We start from the raw sequence: 24081 nt of genomic DNA, 5'->3' as shown, positions 1-24081 counted from the left end.
TGGCATCTAGAGTGAGAAAAAGCTACCAACAGTTTAAGATTGATAAAGAAGCCCAGTAATTGCACACTTTGATTAATCAAATATTATTCTTTTGCTTTATGAGCCAACGGTACTTGTTTTCTCGAAGAGGATGAAGCATCTTCATACTTCCCCCAGCCTTTACCAAGAGGTGTACTAGCAGTGGTTGCTACTGTGGATTTCAGGTTAGCCAACAAACCTCTCCTGGGTTTTTGTTGTTTTGGCTCCTCTGCAGAGAAATGCTTTTTCCGTTCGTCAAGTTCTTTTTGCAGGGAAGACACTGTTTCTTCAAGCTCAAGAACACGTTTAGCCCAGTTCTGAAGACTATTCATTTCTCGATCCTATGAGGATAAGGCTGTGTGAGGTATGTGAACACTCCAAAGTCTTTTTCATGTAGTTAATTTTCTGTTTCACATTATTTTACTATACCTGTAAACACCCCTGTTATTACTATGCCAAACAGCTATTCAGTACCCATTTCTTCTGAATTACTGCTATGTAATTTAGAGAACAGCAAACTACAGGGTCATCATCAGATCGAGTTAGAAACTAAGTCTGCCTGAAGAAGCTGAAGCTAAAATCCTTAGCCACACTATGCAAAGAATTGCTGTTCTAGGAACCAAATAAGGCAGCTTTCCTGTCTTAAGCTGCAATTACTGAAAGCAAAACTGGTCAAATCAAAACTCTTATCATAGTCGTAAGTCTACTAACCAGGACTGAATAAATCCTTTGAGTGGGCAGAATATGGTCTTAAAGATGCTCTCTAATCCTTGTGGTTAACAAAAAAGTCACCTTCTTATGTCTTAGAAACAATTCAGAACCAAAAGTTCAAGATGAATAATTTTCAGTCTCAGACTTAGACTAAAAAGCATGAGGAAGGTAATTTAATGTTCAAAGAAAAACATCACTAAGCAGTCTATCTGCCTTGCTTCATTTGCAGATTACAAATGAGGCATAGATGCAAAGTGTCAAGAGTTCAAAATTTGCATTTTTTTATTTAGGAATCTAGTTGATGTCTGAGGTCAGATGCTGTCAACTTTATGAAGTCCCTGCTTTTGAAGGAAAGATTTCTTCTATTTCAGTATTAAGTAGTTTACCTGCCCATCTCTCTTATCCAGCGTGGCCACCTCTGCAGGAGTGCCAGTATAGCTTTAAAGCCATAGATCCTTAGGTCTTGTTGCACCAACATTTGTGAAGTGAAAACTTGCTTGCCCTCCGCAAAACACTTCATGACTAGAGTTCTGAGTAGTATTTTCTTTGCTTGACAATACTTTGTGGCATCTTTAGATTAGCAAGAGTTGTCAGCACAAAGTTACCCTATTGACCAAGTCTATCATTTAAACTGAAAAATGAGTCTTGTCTTACAAGATACAAAGTGAAACACAAGGGCTCTGAGCTCGTAATTCAGGAAGTTAGGGACAGAAAAAAAGAAAGCAAAAAAACCAACTTAATTAAAAACATTATGGTAACATCAAAAGAAATTAATAAGACTGAACTATGTTTTTACATGTACAAAGATGCAGAAATATCCAGTACAACTATAGATACAAGCCATATTAAAGTTGCTTTTAAATTGTTGACAAACCTTGAGCATGATTGTATGCTTCAGTTGACTGTTCTCTTCTGCCATTTTTCTATAGCCTTCATTAGCTTCTAGCAGGGTTTCATTTAATTTCTGTATTTTAAACTTCAGAGATTTTATAAGCTGAAAATAAAGCCCATACACACTGAAGTTCAAGACAGCATGTTTTACGTGGACTTTGTTTATGACTAGAACTCATACAGACACCATAAGCATTTCTGATTAATACTGAACAGTGCAAACTGCAAGATCAAAGCAATGAAGACAAAGCCTGTTTCTCTCAACCTTTTGTGTCCCAACCCATCATTTCTGGTGATAAAATACAGCTGGAGCATTCAAGGGCTATTGTGCTGAAGCTACTAGCTTTACACAGACCTGTCAATCAAAGAACTGCAGCACAGACTAAGCTACTTCTGGAACAGTCTGCTCCTTTTCAGTAAGGGTAGTTAAAAGAATGCTCTCGTCTCATTAACACTATTCATATAATGAATGGGAGCACAGTTACAACAGAAGACCTCACCTTTCTGATGGGAATATTGACAGACCAAGTCCTGAGAGGGAAAAGAAACTCTGAACCAGCAAAATTAATGTTATATCATTAGATATTTTCCCTCCAACCTTGTAGAAGTAAATTAGATTGCCAAAAAAATCCCCTTTGCCCATGTTTAATGGCTGAATGGGAGGGAAGAAAAAAATAGTGAATTACTCATCATACATGCACAGATACATGAGGCAAAGCAGCAGAAGGGCACTGATAGAACCAACTGCTTTAAACTGCTCTCACTTCTGTTATTGCCAGGCAGCAGTCCCATCATTCTAACACTTTCTAGCCACACAAGATAATCAATACTGTATCCCCATATCAAGCAAAAAAGCCAAACTTTCTTTCTAGCATCAAAATTCAAAATTGACATAGAAAATGGAAAGTTATGTAGAGCTCTCAAGAAGAGGAGTGGAAAACAAATGCCAGGGCCATAACACGAGACATTAAACTTGGTAAGGAAAAAGTTATTTCTGAAGTACTCTTTCTCAATAGAAAGGGATTTAAGTTCACTTTCCATTCACATGGTTTATTAGAACCACCTGGAACTATTTCTCCAACCCCTACTCCTACTTGTTATTAGTGAAAGGAGCAAGGCTTGTTTCTCCCCTCCTCCCCATCCTCTTTAAACATGCGAAACTAACTGTAGCCTTACAAGAAGTTCATTCAAGGTATAGACTAAAAATGCATACCAAAGAATAATTAATACTTGTTTTCCATAACACAGCCTGAAGCTCATAATTTCCACCTCTATATGCTATTCAGAACATGGGGATCTTGTTTGTTTGAAGAACAGAGACATCCTTTACTTAAGTTTAAGGGGATAGTGGAGTTCAGCACTTACAGAAAGGACTGGTTTAAGGCACTGTTTTGGCTCTAGATCAACTGTTACCAAATTCTGTATCTGTTCCCCTGTGCGTGAGCAGGCAGCATTTCAGGAAGGAAAGCACTGAGGCCATGGCAGCAATGTTTACAACAAATTCCAATACAAGGCTATATATTTCCCCCTACTTCCAACTCACATCATGTTCACCATGTGACTCTTTATAGTAGCAGATGCCTTTACAAACTGGAGTAAAGCCAGACACAGCCAATTTCTGGCAAAAGTCATCCACAACTGGGCAAAGGCTTTTTTGTAAACTTGATGCCAATTTGCAGGAATCTTCATGCTTTTGTCTACAGTGCAGATCTTTAAGCACTGAACCGTGCCAGAGTTTAGGACTGTTATCCCCAGATTTGTTAAAGACTAAGCAAGAGCTACCTCTTCTTTCTCTTTGCATTGCTTCTGCAATCCTTCATTGGCTCTCCTCATCATCTTGTTCGTACGATCTATAGGCAAAAGAAAAGTTCGCTTGTTTACACACAATACCAAAAGTAAATTGAACTTTGAATCTCCAGATTAGATTCCTACCTAGTTCCATGTTATTTTCAGTAGTCAGTATATCTGAATTCTCACTTCCCAGAGCCAACAGCCTCCCTGACTGTTCATCAAGTTGCCTTTCCAATTGCAGTATTTTACTCTCTCTATCCTGAAAAAAGAAGGGCACATGGTAGAATTTGTCTAAATTTCTGCTTAACCTGATGCAGTACCGCACGTCCTTCAATTATACTGCACATGTATATGCAGTTTTAAAATCATTGCAGGTGGAAGTTGTGATGACTATAGTTGAGAAATCACAGTAAGGAGTAACACTCAGATCACGAGACCGTCTAGGAAGAAGTTATTTTACACAGGAGTCAACTCTTCCAGTCTGAAGATTTCCAAACTGTATTAAAAGTAACCATACGGCAGAAAGGCAACTTTAGTGCATCTGTGTTAAACACTGTTGCCAGTTAGCTTGCTAAATAAGGAAGAACATATTTCATAGAACTAAGTTTTAATCTCAATCTCTTTTTCAGTACCTGTCAGATTGCTAGGGTGGTATTTCAGAGTGAGAAATCAAACAAGCGTCACCATCAAGAAGAGTTATTCATCTAATTCTGGTTCTCTGAAGCTGCCTGCTCAGATTTCATGTTGTGCTCTCCTTTGTCAATTAAGAATTGTACATCTTAGGAATTTCATCAGTTTCTTATCTCACTTGCTATTAAGACCATCTTGTTCTTTGAATCTTCCCTTATGCAGCCTTGTGGCCAGCATAAGAGGTAGCTATAAATACAGAGAGCACTATTAAAACCCTTTTCCTCCACCCCAACATGATGTATAGCTAGGGCTTAAGTGAACATAAAAACAGAATCTAAGTGGGGGAAAAAAAGACAAGTGTGAAGGAGCTGGAAAAACAGAGCATGTTACACAATAGCATTGCTTGTCAGCACCTGAATGGAGAGCTGTAAAAGCAGAAAGGTTTACATATCACAATCTACAACAGAAACCCAGTTCCCTCATGTCTTGAAAGGCACCTGCCTACCAGTGGAGTGAGATGTCTTATCAGTTCCTGGACAGAAGAGTGCAGTGAGAAAGCACCTCTGGTGTACACCACAGTTGTTCTATTCTTCCACTACAGACCTTCTGAAAAGACTGAGACCTACAGGTCTCATCTGTTGCCTGGATGCACTTAGCTACCTATGCAAAGGCTAGAGGTAAAGACTGATAGAGTTGCACATGGCTAACGTGGCTCAGTTACAAAAGGAATAGCAACTTACTGATGCCAAGTCTGAATAGTTCTAGGTATAAGTACATTCAGGAGATTAAGTTCTCTCCTGCATAAAATTTGATTTCTCATCACAGTTTCTTATCCCACAATCCTCCCTCTAGACTTTCAGAGCAGAGATCCATTATAATTAAAATAGCTACCCTGTACTAAATTCCCCACCAGCCCTTTCAGACTAGCTTTTTACTCTATACCCTACAATCTCAAGGATCTCCACAAAGCCAGACTGCTGTCTTCACCATCCCTCTAAGCATTCCAATCATTGTACTACAGAGATAAAGATGACTTGGATTTGATTGAACTGTGCCCTCAAAGATCAGGAAGTTTAGGTATAGGCTACAGGTAGTGTTAGACATGAGACATCTCTATCCTTACGGTTAGCATTGGACACCAGAACAGCTAGGCTGAACTGCTAGTTATTTTGACTGTTCAGTGTTACATTTAGGATTCCTAAATGATCCTGTTAAGGAAAAGCAAAATTTACAGTTAAAAGGCTAGCACACATTTTTTGACAGCAGTCAAGTCATACCTCAACTTTCTCTTGTTCAGCTAGAAATTCTTCTATGGGAACATAATGGTCTTCAATTTGTTCCATTGCACACACATATGCATGTTTCTTGATGGCCTCTTTATACATTTCAAATTTGCTCTCCAGTTTTTCTTCATAACTGTCTTTCATATCCTCCAAGCGGTTGCTGAGGAGAACATATTAGTTTTATTTAATATATTAGCATTCCACCTATTACAATTTGACTACATGTGTTCAACTGGCAATATCAAAGTTATTAATTAATCATAAACTGTGATGTTCAGAGACCAAGAAGTACTTTCCTCCTTTTTATTCTGAATGATCCTACAGACTCGCACCAAGGCATAACTTCTACTTGGCACATACCAAGAATAGTGCTATAGAAGAACACATACTTAAGATCTGTCAAACAAAAGTCTTATTAAAAAAAAATCCACCAACACGTAGTGATAGATACTACTACACCCAATTAGACCTGATATTTGAAGCATATTTCTGGGGGGTGTCTTTCACATTGTTGGATGGTTGTTGGGTTTTTTTCCCTGTTAAAGATATATGCCAAATTCACTTTGCCTTATTATTTCAATACATTACACATTACTCTTGTCACAATTTAAAAAAAATGCCCCAGCAGTGACCCAGAACATCACCTCAAAAGAGAAAAAGCATCACTGCTGTTTCATGTGTTTGGTCAAAGTTACCCATACCCAAAGTTAAAATCCGTGCAGGTGTTAAACCATAGTGTGTCCAACTGGCACCTTAACTTGGGGTTAGTCTCTGTTAGCAATTCAAATAGCAGGAAACTGATTTCAAGAAGAGAAGAGTTAAGAGGAAGCGAATACAGCTTGAGCAATCTGGACACACTTGAAAAAAATTCCCAAATTAGTAACATCAGTGCAGGCAGCCACAGTAATTTATAAGATAGTAAGCTGACAAAGGTTCATAAGTCATCCAGGAGCAAGAATCCAGAAGGAGAGCTGAAAGAGATACAATTCAAACTACCTTAAGCACATGCATGCATAATTAACACGAGCAAGTGCAAGTTTTGGAACAATCACAAGCCTCAGTGGGATACCTGTAGCAGTCTTCCACATCTGCTAAATACTAATATGGAGTCAGGACAATCTCCAGTAATTACAAATTAAACAGAGAAAAGTTCAACAGAAAGCAGCATTACTTTTTCATTGTACACGGAAGAGGCTGATCTATACAAGTTTATTTTAATGTTTCTTCTTCCCTTTTCATCAGAAGCTTTGAAACTGTCCAGCCCTAACTTCTCTAAATAACATGAGTATACATCTTGCATATACATATATATGTATACACATACATATGTGTATATGTATAATGTATGCATTTATATATGTGGAATCCTTTCAGTCTTGAAGAAGACTGCAATATGACTTGCCTCCAGGCTTCCTCTGTTTCCAACAGCTGTCGGAACATTGCTTCTGCCATCTCTCTACGTATCTTCACCTCCAGAAGGAGTTTACTTTGCCTTTCTGCCACTAGCTTCTCCTTTAGGTTCTCTGTAGTTTTCAAGAGATCCTAAATTTAACATATTTCAGTTCAGAAAACAAGCTAGAACACATATTGACATGCATGTCAAATGAAATATTGATACAGACAGCTATCCACACAGGGCATTTCTACAAGGCTATATTTTCAGGGGGGCTGCACCAAGGGTTAAGTATTTTCAAACATGAATTTCTACTGCAAAGACAACCTTTCTCCATCTTGATGGTTTCTGCTATCAATCGTTTACTACCGTTTTGGCATTTCAATATTAATTTGCACAACCATTTAGCATAAAGCCTACTTGATTTTTTACAGTTTATTGCTATTAGATTGTACAGCTTTATTTTTAAAATGCTGCATCTTAACTTCTGTCTGCTGTTCCCAGAAGAGCACAAATGACTAAATAATGCTGGTTTAAACACACATACTGCTTCCTTACTCTTCTCGTTGAGCAATCAGTTGAATTCCAAATTTAGCACTTGACCTAACTAGAAAGCCGCAGGCAGCCTTCCACAACTACACTTGTTCCCTCAGAACTAGACCACTTTAAGTTTAGGTCTGCCTGACACTGAGCAGAAGCTTACAGTTCTCATTTGATACAGCTTCCAGCACATCTCTTATGGTAAAAGATTCTAACATTAGAACCAATAGCAATGTCTTTCTTGGGTACCATTTTGAGTAGATGTGTATCTACCTCATGACTCAGAATGGTGATGTCCACTTCCTCTTCTGCGGAGGTTTCAGTACTGTCAGCAAAGTCATCTACAGATGTGTTAGCGTCAAAGTGCATGATAGGTTTGCTGTTGCCTCCAACTAGCTTGGGTGGAAAATAACCAAAACTTTTGGGTAGGATTGTCTGGACTACCTGGAAAATCCAGAGTTGAACACACTGATTTATCAATGCTGTCAATATTGCAGGTATCAGAATACTAGGAAGAAGTGGCATGAATGCATTGTTGTATTTACACTCTATTTAATGATTACAAGAACATTAACAAAATTTTACATGTCTTAGCAGACAAAACCATCTATCAATACGAATATAAGACTTCGGTACTCTAACAAAATGAAAATGGGAAAGATTATCTACTAACAAACTTAGTATGCTTGTCTAGAAAGGTGTTTTCTCCCCCCTTAAAATATAAGGTTTTGGTGTAGTTTCCTGGAAAGTTAATAGAAAGCAGCAAATCCCTAAAACATTTGCTCCTTCCTGAAATACTGTGACCAGGATTCAGCAATTCATGCTAGTTACGTAAGGATTTTAAGTATGCATGTCATAGGACAACATATCAGAGAAGCTTGTCTCCTCAGTGCATGCTCTTATCTTATGATGAAAGTTGCAGCCAAACAGAATTAGGAAAATCTTTCTCTCTGAGATCATATTAAATATGCCATTACAGTCTCGGAACATGTCAGAACTAATCCATGGTTCCAGACTAGATATGGACTTTATTTCTGCCATGAAACACAGTACAGCCTACCATCCCACTTCCTGCAAGAAGCAGCTTCCAGGGAAGCTGACTGAACTTAAAACCAAATATCAACCCCAAGTACTGAATTTAATGGGAGGCTGACAAGCACAGCTAGCAGAAAGCATGAAAGCATGTAGATTTAGCAGAGGCGTTTTTGCCTTCAAAGGAAAGCAGCACACTACCTTCAAGCGTTAACTTACAAAAAAGTCTTCCCTTTTTGTTTGTTATTAATTACTTGCACTTAGCCAAATAGCAGCAATGCAGGCACAAGAGATCTCGTTCAGATTACAAAAAAAAGAGGCTACTTCTGTTACTATCACCACTAGCTGACCAAGAAGTTTTAAATAATTGTCATCTTGTGCAACAGATGCTTAACTGCACACAGGTTAAACAATTCATCAAAAGCTTGAATCGAAATCTTGCATTTGCTTAGATATATGGTATAACCCGTCATATCTGAAAGTGCCCTGACTTTTTTTTTTTTTTTTTTTTTTTTTTTTTTTACACACAGAATGTCTGTGGTGTAGAACTGAACAAGCCACAGATAGCTGCAGCAATCTTAACTTCTTACCACAAATAGCTTTGAGGATGGGCAACACTACTGTAAGCCTTTTAGAGGGAAGCCACATGCAGAAGAGTACGATGCATCAAAAGTCCTAATCACACGCAAGTTCATACAACCTGATCATTTCACAAACCAATAGCAACAAAGAATGCAGAATAGCAGAGAAAGTAGATGCACTCTTACCTGTTTGGCTATAGCTGAAAATTTCATTACATGTAGTGTTTCATCATATGTGGAAGCATGCTGATTAATGTTTACAATCATACAAGCTTTGCCTTTTCCACAAAAGAATGGCTGAAACAGACGAGTCAATTTGCTCTCTCTGAATGGAATATAGCTTGGCTTCATCCTCGTGGAGAAAAGAATAACAAAATTGTGAAACAAAACTTGTAAAATTGTGTGATACTGCAGCTTAGCTTAATTGTGTTTCTCTTTCAGGAAACAGATCCAGCAGGATGCTCATATTTAAGCCTAAGCTATTCCACATCAAAGAGCAAGGTCTTTCCTGGCTCTCATAAGATCTCCAACAAATTGAAGTATTTAAAAGTAAAATTAGTATAGTGTCTGCATCACAGTTCCCTAGTGTTACAAAGCAGATACTGTAACAAGCCAAAAGCTAGGTACAGAACATCTGTCGGCTGTCTGATGAATCTACATGTATAATTTGGAGGTGGAAGGGAAGAGGACAAACCAGGAGCTCTGTACACAAAGTGTATTGCTCATACGCAGACACTAAAAAAAGCTTGGTAGTTTGCTGCTAATTGCCCTTTTTTACTCTCCACAAACAGTTTTAGAGAAAGAATGTTCGTTTCAGGTATTCCAGTGACATCTGTAGTAAAGAAGGCTTACAAGATTTTGTAGATTTCCATTTTCCTCTGATCACACGAACCCCTCGCAGAAACATAAAGGGATGCTTAGGTTTTCAACCCAAAACTCAGCATGCTGTTTACAACTTGTCACTTACTTTGGATTTTGATTTTGCTTCAGTGCTGCAATGCATTTTCCAAGGATATGAAGAGAATTATTAATATTTCCTGCTTCTTTTAGTCTGTCTCCAAAGGCTTGTGTTTTATTACACCTCTCTGATCCAGCCAAGTCACAGAAAGACAACCTGGATGAAAGAATTATCCAGAACACACATATAAACTTGTTTCTAAGCAGTATGAAAATAGAACTACATGTCTTTTTATTTCTTTATGCATCTAGTGTAAATGAATGAGTCATTTCAGCCTACCTAGATCACAGAATAAGTTGCACTTTAATGTTGATGTTTTGTCCAGAAGGCACTACGCAAGGTATTTAGGGTAACAGCACTAACCTATCTATCTTCCCATTGTATTTAAAGACATTTGAACAAGATTGCTGCTCCTAAGACAGTCTATTCAGCACATTCAAAGTAGTCTGCTTGTAGCATTCATTTAAAACTTTGTAGGCATTCTTACATGAAGAATTCAGTTTAGGAACCCAAATTTTGTAGTAATCCTAACGTAAGTACTTCCAGACAAGATAAGAGGAATTTCTGAAACAGTTTTGCATAGCGGGGCTATACTACAGAAGCACTTTGACTGTCACCTTCACCAGTTCCAGCACCGAGAGGATTGCAGGATAGTAGTATGCTTCAATACACTGCAGTCTGCCTCTTTCGGACACAGAACCATTTGTTCACTACTGCAAATAAGAGGCCAGAAGTCCTTCCCAGATCACCTTAGAGCTCTTTGGCTATAGCAATTATGTGCTACTAAACTCAGGCCACTGAAGTGTCCCTCACAGTACAACAGGTTACAATCAGAGACAGTTATCCTGGATAATCAAGGAATTTCATCACTTTTACTTTATATTAAGGAAGCTCTTGAAATACAGGAAGCTCTGGAAGCTAGATAATTTATGTAATCCAACTATTACTTACTTATACATACATTTATTTACATAAAATAACACCTTTGTAAAATCATAGCCTTTCACACAGCTGAAATCAGTACATATTAATACTGCACATATTAATAAGGCACATATTTCAACTGTGTGAAAGGCTATGATCTTATGATCCTTATCCTTTTCAGTACAAGATGAAGAGTTTTTTTCTTCGTTAAGCAACATACAAACTCTGTCATTCATCTAACAGCTGCTGCAAGCTTTGCCAGGGGAATACACCAAGACAGGGAACAGCAAGGAACAGACGCAGCCATTTCCTCAAGTTATCTTTCCTTAGAGTATTTATCACTGTAACATCTGACATTAAAAGGTGTTATCTCAGTGAGGTATAATTATTACCATCTCTGCTCAGCAGAAACAAGAGAGAAATCAGTAGGAGCTAGGACTGAACTAAAAACACTGTTACAGGACTGTCCTCATTTTTCCATATCAAGCTAAATGGACAATTAATCAGGGAAAAAAAAAAACGAAAAAGCTATCTAAATGGCTTGAAGCCAAAAGATTAGGCCACTTCCTCCAAATCACAAAAGAACAGAGAGGTGTAAGGACTTAACACTGCTCTCACTGGGTGCACCTACATTAGCATTTTAGATCAGGAGAACAGTTTTTAAGCAAATCACCTGATGACCCCCTCCTACTATAGATTATACCATGGAGCAGTCCCAGAGCATGTCACCTGCATTCTTTTTGGATGATAGACTTGAATTTGTGTTCCAGGAGCACATCAAATGTGGTGCCACAAACATTCAACCCATAAACTCTAGTCTGGTCCCAAAGTAGAAAGATACACTGGCATAGCTCGCACCTTGGGTCTTCAGCACTAACTGCTGCACTCCAACTTTAGAGACTGGCTTCTATCAGCCAGCCATTTGAATTCTGCTTACAGGAATATTTAGTGTGGTATTACCTAGTACTACTCTGACCCCGCCTCCCCATTATGTAAGACAATATACATATATTTCCCTCAATTTATGTACTACTGACAGAGTTTTAACAGGTTTCTTCAGCCAAACCTTAACAGAATAAGAGACAAGGAAACACTTCTATGCCAGTCCCTATCAGGTTTCCAGTCAGTTTTATGCAGCCAGTGGAGTTCCGATTTCCTTCTCAGCTCTCAGAGGATTTGTTTATTAAAAGAAAGTTCACCAGTTTAGCATGCTTACACCTTATCAACTGTTCTAAAATATTTGCATTCTGGTAATCAGCTGAAGCATTCACTTACTCAGAAACTCCAAGAACACACGGCTGATGCTCATCAGTTAGCCTTAGTAGCCTGATTGAAAATATACTGTGACTGGAATGGAAAGAAGTCCTTTTTAATAACCACAATTATAAAAATTAAGCAGTCACTGAAGCAAAGTAAAATTTGTATGCTACAGAAAGTGCAGTGCTGAAGAAAGAACAAGAATTCATTCACTAATTTACATTAGTTACCTCCACAATGCATTCATTCAGTAGCAAAAAGCAGCAATAAAAGTTGCATTTTGTGACTTTCCATTTCTTTCAATACAGGAGAGGGAAAAATATCACATGAAGCCTACAAGCTGTCTTGGAGAATGAACAAGCCAGTTGACTTAAGTCTATTGATCAGAAGATGAGTACTCAGGTACTCACTGTATACAAACTTTAGACAGTATCTGAACTCAGTAAATCTGAAGAATTAACTTCTTAGAAATAAATAGGTGGTGGGGGAGGGGAATGTTAAGGTTTGACAGTCCTGTAATATTGCCTACTTCAACATACAGTTATCTTTTCAGTTTTGAAATTACTCTGTTTTCTAGAAAGGTTGAATTTGTAACACTTGAAAATCCAGTTATTGTGTTTTAGACATCAAGCTACAAAGTCAGTGGACATATGCTGTCTGAAACCAAAGAGAAAAATCCCAGAGCCAGGAGTGCCCTGTCCCCAGTTTATCCAGTAAATCAGGAAGCACAGAAGACAAACTTCCTCGCATCGCTTTAAAGCAATGCTTCACTCCTCAGCACCAACCCACAATTTAAGAATGAAGTTTCTAAAAAAAAACCAAACAAAACAAAAAACCCCAACAAACACAAAACCAAACAAAAACCACAATGTAGAAACAAGCTAGGTGGAAGTCAGCATATTCTCTGGAACAAAAAGAGGACATTCTAGGCACAAAACTCTGCCAGAAAGCCACAGTTCTTTTCTGCACTATTTTAGGCTTGAGTGAAATTCAGGTGGAATCACAGCATGAAATTTAATGGCAGCTGTCTTTAGCTAATACAGAACAGCATATAACTCTTGCTTTTTAGAGAAAAGGCAGGCTTAGTAACACTACGATTATATTAGCTAAATATACAACATGGCCCTTCCACACTTAAAGGACAAATTAGTAAGATGGCATTAAAATCAAGCAAGAAGGGATTTTCAACAGAAAGTCTACAGCCTTCTCTATTTATTTCCTCCCACTCCATCAAACCAGATTCTCCCTGATCCGTCTCCTAGAGCTGGGTAAGAGCTAGGGGCTTAATTCTTAAGATACCAAGTAAGCTCAGCTAGAACACAACAAGCTAAAAGCATCTAGATAATCTAGCAGCACTGAAAGGTATGGCATGACTCGCTCCTTCCTACATACCCTACTGACAGCCTCTGGGTTTCCAAGAATTATACTGCCAGTGATGAAGAATTAGCCAGCTTTTCCTTCAACATCCTCACACAGCCATTCCCACTCAGCACCATGAGTATTTGCTAAGATGTATATCCCTGTTGGCACTCAATAATGAATGTGATTTGATCTTTTTGGTTGTCCAAAGCCATGAACAGCAACCCAAGTCCAGCTACTATTAAAGTCATAGGGCCTCTCCTAGCTTTCTTCCAGAAAGAATTTCACAATAAAACCAAAATAATCAAGGAAAGTCTTAAGCTATTATTGAAGAGTGGCTCATTTCAAACACATTCTAAAGTCTTCTCCTCCCTTCCCCTCCTCCCTCCCCTTAAAAGAAAAGAGACAGAGTATGCTTATAATCAGAGGAACAAACCTCCTACTTGATTGCTCATTCATTCTAGTACAAGCAAAGCTTCGGTTCTTGTTTCCTATTTTTAGTATTTTGCAGGCTTCTTCAGTGCTCTGAATGTTAATCCACTTTAAGTCTGTGAAAAGAGACCTTTTACATACACTTCTGATCAAAGAAATTCTGTGAAACTGCCAAGGTCATAAAACAGTATTATTACCTTTAATATACGAATTTCCTCCTTGATCCTCACAAATTCTTAAGACTCTGCGCTTCTGAGTTTTTGATGTAGATAATACATTTAATAGGTCATACACGTATTCATTATAAATTTCACAAAAGGAAATCCACACAGACGCTTGTGTTCTTTGGTGTGTATTAGTCCTATATATGTCAAGTGGAACAAAGTTGTTCTCTGCTAACCCAAAACAGAGAAAGAGTTCAATGACCAAACAACTCATTGATAAGTTTTAACTGCAGTAAATAGAACCTTCTAAAAGGAAGAGGCTTGTATATATTTGTGTTGTGCAATGAGATACACAGTACTGTAAGTAAGTTTACCCAAGAACATTCAAACTTCTCAGCAGTCCCCTATAACCAGAATATGCCCAAGTTCTAAGCTATTGCCCCCTCTACCACAAGCTTCCAGCAGCTTATACATTAGCTTTGCAGAACTAAGCCTCCCTCTTTCCCCAAAAGGAGCAAAGCTATTAAAATATTTTTACTGTTACTCTTTCTCCTGAGTTGAGCCATTAAGAAATTTTTCCACTTTATTTTACCTAGTGAGTCAGAAGGAAGACTTTTTGAAGTACAGTTGGAAGAAGCTGACTCCGCATCGCATATATTTGTAATAGTATTTGAGATGCTTTCTGTCTCCTTGAGAAAATAAGAGACCGTTACATCCACCTGAACAGACTATGAGAATAGCAGAAGTAAAAAGTGACAGTAATTCCAGTATTTAAGATTTAAATATTGCAGTAGCATTAAGTGTTAAGCCCCCCTTACTCTGGCTGCAAATGAAATGTTTTTAACAATACTGAACTAAAATCAATAAATGCTCTTTCCCTCACACGAATTATTGCTCTCTGCTACTCCCAGCAACCTGTTTTGGAGGCCAACTGCTGCTAACATAGTAGACTTACTTTACAGTTCTGGGAGAACCAAGACCCTCTGTCAGACTGTGACAGCCCAGAATGCCTTTATGAAGTACTGGACAAATCTGAACAGTATTTCAGTCAACCAAAAGAACTGGAGAAGTAAGTTTCTTTCAGGGGCAGGTGGCAAGGTGGTAGGCAACAGAGAGACCAAAGCAGCAGAGATCCCTAGTTTGCTTGCTTGTTGCCAATCACTTTTGCAAATTGCAGGCTTCTGCCAGCTCTGTGAGAGTTTGAGTCAAACTTACTTTAAGCCCTCAGACAGAGTGAAATGATAGCTTCATAAAGGACTTAAAGATCTGATAAACCAACAGTCTACGTTGGTTTAATTCAGACTGAATTAAAAGGCCATTCAAAATCCTGTATAGATAACACAGTTTCTTTAAGTACACATATTTGCTGAATTTCTTTACATCAACAAAATTATTTAAAAACCTGCTAAGACTTGTCAAAGCATAGGCTTCAAATTACTGCTAGGAAAACTAGTGTAATGAGGTAGCAGCTCCCACTATTTAGAGATTCCAACATCTCCACGTACTACCTCCCTCTCTCCCCATATTTTATACACTGATATAAATTTTCATTAGGACATTCACCTTGATTTCCCAAAACCCAATCCTGATAGAGGGTCAGCCTACAGTAAAAGAGGGGAACCTCTTGAACCTTCTTTCAAAGAAGTAAACCTTAATGTTCTAGCTATTAGAATGCAGTGCTAAGTTTGTTATGGATTGTCTACTGATGCCTGTTACTCACTTGGTATATCCAAAATGGATTTTTTTTACAAACAGGAAAGTATGATGCCATACTTTCAAATCTTCCATTTTAAAGATAAATAGCATATGATTTTGTTGTCATTTATTTTATAAATGACCATTTTGCAAAGACTGCACTGTCTATATGTTTATGTTGCTTGAGTAGTTACAAGTATAACCACAAGCATGGATTCTATTCATTCTGTTTGTGAAGTACAAAGCAGAATTCCAAAGCAGGGTAAGGGACTGACACCCATGGCACATCTATGCATGTCAAAAATGTAATGGAATGTAAAAAACCCAGTACCACAGTACTTGTGCACGTGGTAAGTTTTTGTAAAGGTACTCAGTTTTGTGGAAATGAATTAGCTATGTTGCTATACTGTTCTTCAAATCATAAGACCAAATACAGAAAAGAAAAGAACATGAAGATGACGGCCTGAAAACAAGTGGGAACAGGAACTGACATTGTTTGCCAGCGACAGAAGCTGACATTTAATAGCAAATATGAGGACAGGTGGAAATAGGAATGCAAGTAAAGCAGCTTTTAATCCAGTAAAAACCAATATTTAATCCAGTGAATAGAACAAGTAATGGGAAGGAAAGAGAGGGTGAGAACCATGCCAAGCAAGAGCTTTTGCAGCAGTACTGTACAGAGAACATAAACAGCAGAACATTAAATACAAGGGTATTGCAGTAACTCAGAGCAGTTTAAACAGAGAATGAAAGGAACAGCAGGCTCTTTCTGCATATGTAAACTGAGCCTGGGAAAAGGGCCTACAGAAATCCATGTAAACCAAAACCAAGCCCACCAACCGTATCTGCTCTCAGATTACAAGCTTGAGTGAACATCCAAACAGTGATGCTATTCACAAGCTATCAAGAAGCACAGCTTGGGTACTGGGGATAGCTGAGCTATCACTATGGAAGCATTGTAACACATAAGCAAGGTCCTGTCATGTATTATTTTCTAGATGCGTTTTTACATTTCCTTCCTGATGGTGGAGTCTTGCTTGCTTTTCACTGTAGTGCATCAGCATCTAAATCACCTACTGCAACATTCAGTAACTATAATAAAGTCAGACTGTGATTTAACAGAAAGGAGTATTTGTAAAGTATAGAGTTATCTTCAAAATAAGATATTTGACCTCCTGTTCTAGACCTTGAGTTCCTGCTTGTTCCTTCTTGCAAGCTTGTAGGTTCCATAAAGGTTTTTAAAAGTATTTACCTACTATCCTCCTGACCATCTCAATTTTTCTTTAAGACCCTCACCCCCTGCGCACACACACACACAGTGCGAGTGAGCTTTTAAAGACACTGTCAAAATAAATATGTAATCTTCAGCATCTTTTAGATTTTTCATCTGAGGTCTTTCCTCAAAAGTTAACTGGACTCAGACTAAAAGTTCAGTTTGCAGAGTTTAAATTAAGCAATAGAATTTAGAGTGGAACTTCACATATGAATTTGATTCATAGAAGGATATTCTTTCAGAGCTAACTGGAGTACTTTAACAACATTGGTATTAAAGACCACAGAAAAAAAGAAAACCCAGTCAATCATTACTTCCATACTTCCCAGAATTCATTCAGAGTTGCTTTGAATGATAATCCCCAAATGCAGTAGGCTCACAGTTCAGGTTAAAAATGTTCTGAACATGAGGGAAAAGCCAGACATCTTGTGACAATTTGCAACTGGGCTTAGTATAGAACAGTCACACACAAGGGTGCCCATTTTCTGGTGAGACCCATTTCTTACACTGGAAACAGAAATGACTAGATAATGAGAACAGGAGGCTGCCACAGTAAAGATTCCTCTATTCTACCTACAATCTTCAGAGACCAGAGTTAAAGATACATACAATCCTCTAAAGCAGGCTGGAATCCTTTTAGGAAATTCATTTTGTGGCATCTCACTTCACTTGCTGTATCAGAAAAGTTTCTTTATGAAGTTACACAAATCACGGGTTTACCAACTTTTTAATCTGCCTTAAGACTTGTCTTCCACCAAAAGGGACTATTCTGCATTCTTCGCTGCCCCTGCCATCAACTTTCCTGAGCTAGTACTGGAATTTGAGCAACTGCCCAGAGATCCAGCCTGGGAACCTGACCCAAGAGAAGATTCACTTAAGAAGCAGGTTTTAGATAGGTCAGCTCTCAGAGACTTTTCAAGGGCTAGTGTGACCACAGTGTCAGAACTGCTCCTCTACCGAAATCCAGGCTTTGCAATGATTTTTGGTTTGAACTGTGTGCTGCCTGCTGCAGAAAGTTCTTCCAGTTTACCCTGAGCTCCAAAAACAGCCAGTTGCCTTATTCCAAGGTTCACCAAGTATCCATACAGTAGATTTAGATAAATCTTAAGAATCAATAGTGAAACAGGGATTTTAAAGATAGTCTGTTAGACAGGAAGTTTTTAAGAAGCTTCATTCAGTAACAAGGAAGTATTTGGTCACTGACCTCTTTCAGCGATGCAAGAATAGCAGTTTTTATGGCTTCTTCTTGCTTAACTTGTACATCTTCTAGTTTCTTAACATCGTTGCTCAAATATGGTTTGAAGTTCATCTTCAGGTAATGTCTTCCCCTTATGTGGTGAAAAATCACATCAAGTGAGCGAGGTAAAATACCAAAATCTTTTGAAGTCCCTTAAAAATAACAAGAGATTAAACGTAGACATTCATACAAACTTCTCATTGGATTTTGACTTGGTTGTTATATATGCTTTTTGGCAAACATTTTATACCTTGGATAGTGAATGTCTTGCCTGCATTTGTAACCCCATAAGTAAACACCAGTCCATTCACTCCATTAACATACGCTCTTACGACCTCTTTCATTGAGCCTTCAAAAAATTCGCTCTGAGTAGTTTCTGGTCCAAAGACCTTGGAGAAGGAGATGGGGGGGAAGAGAAAGGAAAAAAAAAGGGGAGTGATAAATGGCACAAAGAAGTTTATTATATCAAAATATTAAGCATCAATTAATAGTGACTAGTTTTTCAGAACAAGCCAAGTAGGAGATACCAGCTTAGTTTTCTGTCTTGCCTGAACCCCTTCTGATTCAACATTTTCTGTTGGGTTCTCATAGGATGCCTGCTTAATTCTGAGAGGCACTCAGGCTTGCGCTTATTTTTGGTTATTTCCTACTCCTAAAATAAACTACTCAGAATACTACTAAGCACATACCATCTAGTGGATACTTTCAAGAGCTCTGCTAGTGATACACAACTTGCTCCTCACTCTGTACCAGTCACCCACAATTGATGAGAAGATCAGCATTACAATGGTCTAAATGACTCAATGCCTGGAGCTGTTTATGTTTTGACACTGTAAGAACAGAAGTTCTGGCAGAAGTTAACAGTTAAGAAACTGACTTCCAGTATAGAAGGTTTAAGCAGTTAGGCTGCTATTCTTTCAAAAGTAAGTCCCTTTAAACAGGTGAATTCCTGTAACACTTCCCAGATGAGGGCATCTGCAGGAACAGCAGAACCACTGTAAGCTTGTGCCTACAAGAAGCTTCTGTGGCATCTAATCAAAGAAAACAACAGAGCTACCAAAGAAGCTCCCTTGTCTCATCTAATAGGCACCTCCATTGTAATACAGCTTTCCTGACAGCCTAACAGTAAATAATAAGCAGTCTTTTTTTTAAGGCAAGTACCACCACATGTAATTCAAAGAAGAAAAAAAATCACATTGCATGATATAGTAGAAAATTCAATTTTTATCATTACAGTGGGAAAAAACAAACTGTAACTAAAAATTAGAAAAAAGTTTGCCTACCTGAGAAAAGGTGAACCTGTGCACAGAATGACCAATCCCTCTTTCACTGTTTTTCATTGCAGAAGACTCTTTGGGTGCATTAAGAATTACTGTCTGGGGATCTTCAATAGTTACACAACCCTTAAAAAAATAAGACAAGGTAAACCAAAACACCACACAAAATTAGTTAGGAAGAAAGCTATCTGAAAAAAACCCACAAACCCCAAAAAACCCAACAGAAACCCTAGTGTTTTCATCTATTTACCAGAGCTACAAAGAGTTGCAAAATTCACATATAATCTCTCGAGGCATGTAACAACTACAGAGATACCCACTTCACATGAAAGCCAGAGTGTAGACAAAGTTCAGATAATTGCCTTGAGTTTTCTAAGAGGTATACAATTTTTCTAGGATTCCTTCCAGCAACTTTTTTTTGGAAACACTTTCTAAACCCTGGTATTTTGTGATCGTGGCTTGCACGATCCTAGCTATGAAAACAAAGCTATATAAAAATCTACTGGTTTTGCACTTCAGTCACTTTCAGTGTGAAACAAGGTATGACCAGCATAAACAAAGTAAAATAATTTTGAAGCATTATCCTTCGACTGATAGATGGCGTTATCAGTAATGAAGAAAACTGAATTAGTTTCAAGTAACTTGATTGCTATTTCTCAATTAAGTAAAGGCAAGATGCAATTACCTAGCATTCACTAACTTGGTAAATGTAGAATGCAGTATCCCAGGAAAAATTCTTTTACACCAGACAGACTACCAAAAATACAAACTGAACTACCAGTATAGCTTAACAGTGTCTTGAGGCATCAGCCGCAGGGATTGATTGTAACTAAATCTGACTTTATGTTCAGAGGCTGCCCAGAGCTGGTAAGACCAATAAGCCATGTGTAGCATGTACATAGGAAGTACCGCTCTTCCTAGGACTCTCAATTAACAAGTCTGTTTATCAACTGGTATAGAAGCTCTAAGAAGCTGGATACTGAATTTAGACCAATCACTTGCTCACTGTGCCAGGCTCTAAACCCATATACTCTTTAACGTTCCTCCCACATTGCCAGGAACAGGAACGCAGGTCAGATGTACTAAATCCTAGAGAGCTACAGAAGAATCTCAACATCTGAAGCATGTGGCATCAGCTGCCACCGGCCTCATAGACGCTCCTGAGTAGAGGCCTTGAAGTAGTCAGATCTGCAGAGCTGGAATCCAGCTGGTAACATGCCACTCTCGTTGTCTCCTCCAGCTAACCCCACAGGTAAGTTGGCAGGAGTTGGACCGTTTCCGACACTATACACATCGTTTATCTCCAAAGAAAACAACTTCCTGCTCTCCCCTGGGTGACTCCAGAGAATCACTGGCAGTTGTATCAAGAGTACAGAATTTCATCCAGAGCTCTTAAGCTTTACTTGCATAAATCATTATCTCTATAAGCAACAACAGATCAGTTAACCTGTTGACTGTCTCTGTTTAAAGCATCAGTCTACAGCTATAAGAAATAGGGCTTAGGTTCTACTTTTTTCTTTTCTTGTTACATATTTGGAACAAAGATGATTTCCTGAAAATTATGCATAGCAGGGAAGAAAAAAGGACCTAAAAATTAAGTTAATCTCTCATTGATTATAGAGACAGGAAGGGGGTTTTGGTTGGGGGTTTTTTTGTTTTGGTTTGGGCTTTTTGTTTGGTTTTTTATTTGTTACCAAGCATCTTCCTCACAGATTCAGGTGATAGTTAAGAGAGTAGAAAACATTGAAGATGTTGAAGATCTTTCAAGCATTCATAGCTTTTGGAGGCTGAGGAAAAAGCCTTCACACCATGCAAAACAGGTTATACAGCTAATATGGAAGATCACCAATTTCATCATGAACTACACGAAGGACTTTAAGAAAATCTAGTACAAACTTCAACACTTACTTTTTTCCCCTCCCTCCCTGCTTTTAGGAACAAGTAGTTTCACTAACGGTCAGGCAGTCAGAAATTTCCCATTCCAAAGAGGAATGAGAGAAACAACTCGTAAAACAATTTGATTTTGTAAATTAATTTACCCTTACAGCCAACTCAGATTGCTGAATACCAAACTGAAAGCACTGTGACAGTGCATACTAGTCAACAAGAACTGCCTAAGGAAAGGGGGAGGGCAGGAGGGGCAGCGGGAAAATCCAAGTGAAAAAAATTCAAAGGTTCCAACTCTGGCAGATTAAATGCAAGAATACATTTTTAAAAAGCAAATCACAAGAAGCAAATCAGAACTAATATTAAATCCTTCTCCAAACAGGTCAGGAACAAGAGGTCCATCAGAGAGCCTGTAAGACCCTGCAAACATGAGGGCTGACAGATACGCTGCGGAGATTTTGTCCTCCAAGAACAGCTAAATGAATTCTTTGCATCAGTATTCACAATGGATGGGGGGGAGTATCTCTGTGTGTTTGCATGTGCACACATATGTGTGTGTAAAACACTGAAGCATCTGAATCTGACAGTATAAACTGTAGAGCTTATAGAAAAATTTGACAGGATTAGCAGCAAGTCACCAGGACGAGGTAGCAGACTATTCAGGCATTCTAAAGAAACTCAAGGGTCAGATACCCGAATTACTCCTAGAATTGCATAATCTCTTCCATGAAACTCTTCCATTTCTGAGCACTGTATAGAGTCAAGAGTGACACCAACTTCTAAATAATGTACCCAGTGGAATTTTGCAGAGCTACAGGTGTGCATGTCCGTACCATGCAAATTAGTAAAAATTGTGAGGAAAAAAAAAATCACATTTATCCAGGTGTCCACTAATTCTATTTGGAAGCAGTACATGGCTTTTATAAAAGACAGTCCTGGCTTACAACACTAGGTGTTCTTTGGGGGAGAAGAAAAACTTGTTTCTTAATTCTCCAACTAACCTGAGATTCATGGCTTTCAAACTCTGCTATAGAAAAGGGCTTCACTCTCAAGAAGACTTTCAGAGGTTGATATGCCTATTCATAAAAAAAAAAATACACAGTTATAATGGCCACTTTCTAAACGGAACACCCCCAAATCATATCAGCATACATCTCTGATGCAGTATTTCCTATTTTATCTTACTGCCTCACTTTCTCCTTCCTTGTGAAGCTAAGCTTTCATTTGCTTCTTTACCTCCTAAAGTCCTTAAGTAAACCCTTTTTTGTTGCCTCCCCCCCCTTAGTGTTCTTTTATGACAAAGCCAAGATTTTGATTTTAAAAGAGCACACTATTGGAGGTGTAAACTGCACTGCTTCCACCTTCTGGTCTCCCTCTGTATTGAATTCAAGCTGTATTTTCTAACAGCTGCTCTGCAGTACTGCACTTCCATTTTGTACGGAGCATGTTCAGTTAATAGATTGACACATTCTTAGCCTCAAGAGACCACTTCATTACCACCATCCAGGCACTAGCCCCTCATCTTCCTCACAGTAACTGCCATGAAACAGTTCTCAGTTGCTCAGGTGGACTTTTCCATCCCGTACCATTATACAGAGGTCTCCCCATCTAGGTGAAGCAGAAATAGCAGGGAGATTTTTAGAGGGATCCCAGCATTCCTTCCTTTCTCACAGAGCTTCAAAGCCCCTACTTTGGCAACTTGTTCATTCAGCAGATGGATTTACCAGAGGTCTCCACAGCCCTCCCATGACCAGCACTCCACTAATCATACACATTTAAGTCACCTGAGGGAAGTCAATCAGGAAACCTACCATTCTAAAAAAGCAGAGATGGCTATACTATCTTCAAAAGTGTACTGCAGCACAGCATTATAGTTTTTTTATTTCCAAGCACCTCACAAGCTTTCAACAAGGATCTATAGCCTTTTTTTAGCTTACTAAAAAGAATGGTACAGTCGCATTACATTCAAAGTGCAATTACTGAAGTCCTTTACTTCCTTCTCAAAAGCTTAGCACAACACATCACGTAGCATTGACCATCTGCATTTGCTACTGGCTATGACCTATTTGTGAACAACGAGAAGTAAGCAGAAGAATCAAACGCATCTTGGGGGCAGAGGAATACAGCAGGTCTTACCAAAGAAGTATTTGCCAGAATTAAAACTTAAAAAAAAAAGTATAATCAGAAGACCTATTACAAAAACAGTCCACACCTCCTGCTCCTCTGTATTAGGCAGTACTGTTGACTCCATAGGTGAAGGTTTACCCGCTACGTTCAGAAAAGAAACTGATTCCAATGTATCAGATACTTCTGCAGAAACATAGTTTTTCCCCTCATCATCCATTGTTCTGTGCAAAGGAACTTGTAAGAAAGAAAAAAAAAAGTCCATCATTTTCTCACAGAACAGGCAAAAATGCAGAGGGAGCAAAACAGAGATCGGGGTAGCTTGTACATGAACAAGCACTTCTGAAGAAAATAAGGTCCTCTAAAGAAGTCTGGGAGGATGAAGGAACCTTCAAAAAACAACTGACATTCGGGTTATACTAAGAAACATGCAAGTGAAACCACACTAACTGCCTCTGTCGGGCATTACTCTCATCCACCTGCGAGTGCTGGGCCACAGCCTGTAAACCCCACCCCCGAAAGGCTCAACGCTCCCCAGGCGTCAGGGACGCGGCCATCAGGCCCCGGCCCGCACTCCCCACGCTCAGCCCCGCGGCCACCGTGCCCAGCCTCAACGAACCGACA

General features: G+C 38.7%; 1 protein-coding gene across 1 annotated transcript; it reads right to left on the bottom strand.

The window, feature by feature from the left end:
• Positions 1-83: 83 nt before the first annotated feature.
• LOC103907203 (kinesin-like protein KIF20A) lies at positions 84-23677 on the bottom strand. The gene is made up of 18 exons (XM_009289327.1): positions 23603-23677; positions 22335-22409; positions 19453-19572; positions 18420-18558; positions 18137-18321; positions 14557-14653; positions 13998-14195; positions 13805-13916; positions 12028-12099; positions 9838-9984; positions 9057-9222; positions 7531-7701; positions 6727-6866; positions 5319-5484; positions 3553-3670; positions 3403-3470; positions 1604-1723; positions 84-359 (listed from the first exon to the last, which is right to left on the bottom strand). Exons 1-18 carry the CDS (start codon positions 23675-23677, stop codon positions 84-86), a joined length of 2445 nt encoding a protein of 814 aa, XP_009287602.1.
• Positions 23678-24081: the final 404 nt, after the last annotated feature.

Source organism: Aptenodytes forsteri, unplaced genomic scaffold (genome assembly GCF_000699145.1).
Source record: "Aptenodytes forsteri isolate BGI_AS27 unplaced genomic scaffold, ASM69914v1 Scaffold139, whole genome shotgun sequence".
NCBI lineage: Eukaryota > Metazoa > Chordata > Aves > Sphenisciformes > Spheniscidae > Aptenodytes > Aptenodytes forsteri.
The sequence above is the reverse complement of the archived record's forward strand: the minus strand, read 5'-3'. Positions and strand labels throughout refer to the sequence as shown.

Bases quoted from the DNA above. Each gene is read 5' to 3' on its own strand.
- LOC103907203 (XM_009289327.1), bottom strand. From the start codon at position 23,677: ATGGATGATGAGGGGAAAAACTATGTTTCTGCAGAAGTATCTGATACA. The intron at 18,559-19,452 runs GTAGGCAAACTT...TCCTTCTCCAAG, and splicing joins ACAGGTTCACCTTTTCTCAG to GTCTTTGGACCAGAAACTAC. The intron at 3,671-5,318 runs GTATGACTTGAC...TTCTTTTTTCAG, and splicing joins CTGAACAAGAGAAAGTTGAG to GATAGAGAGAGTAAAATACT.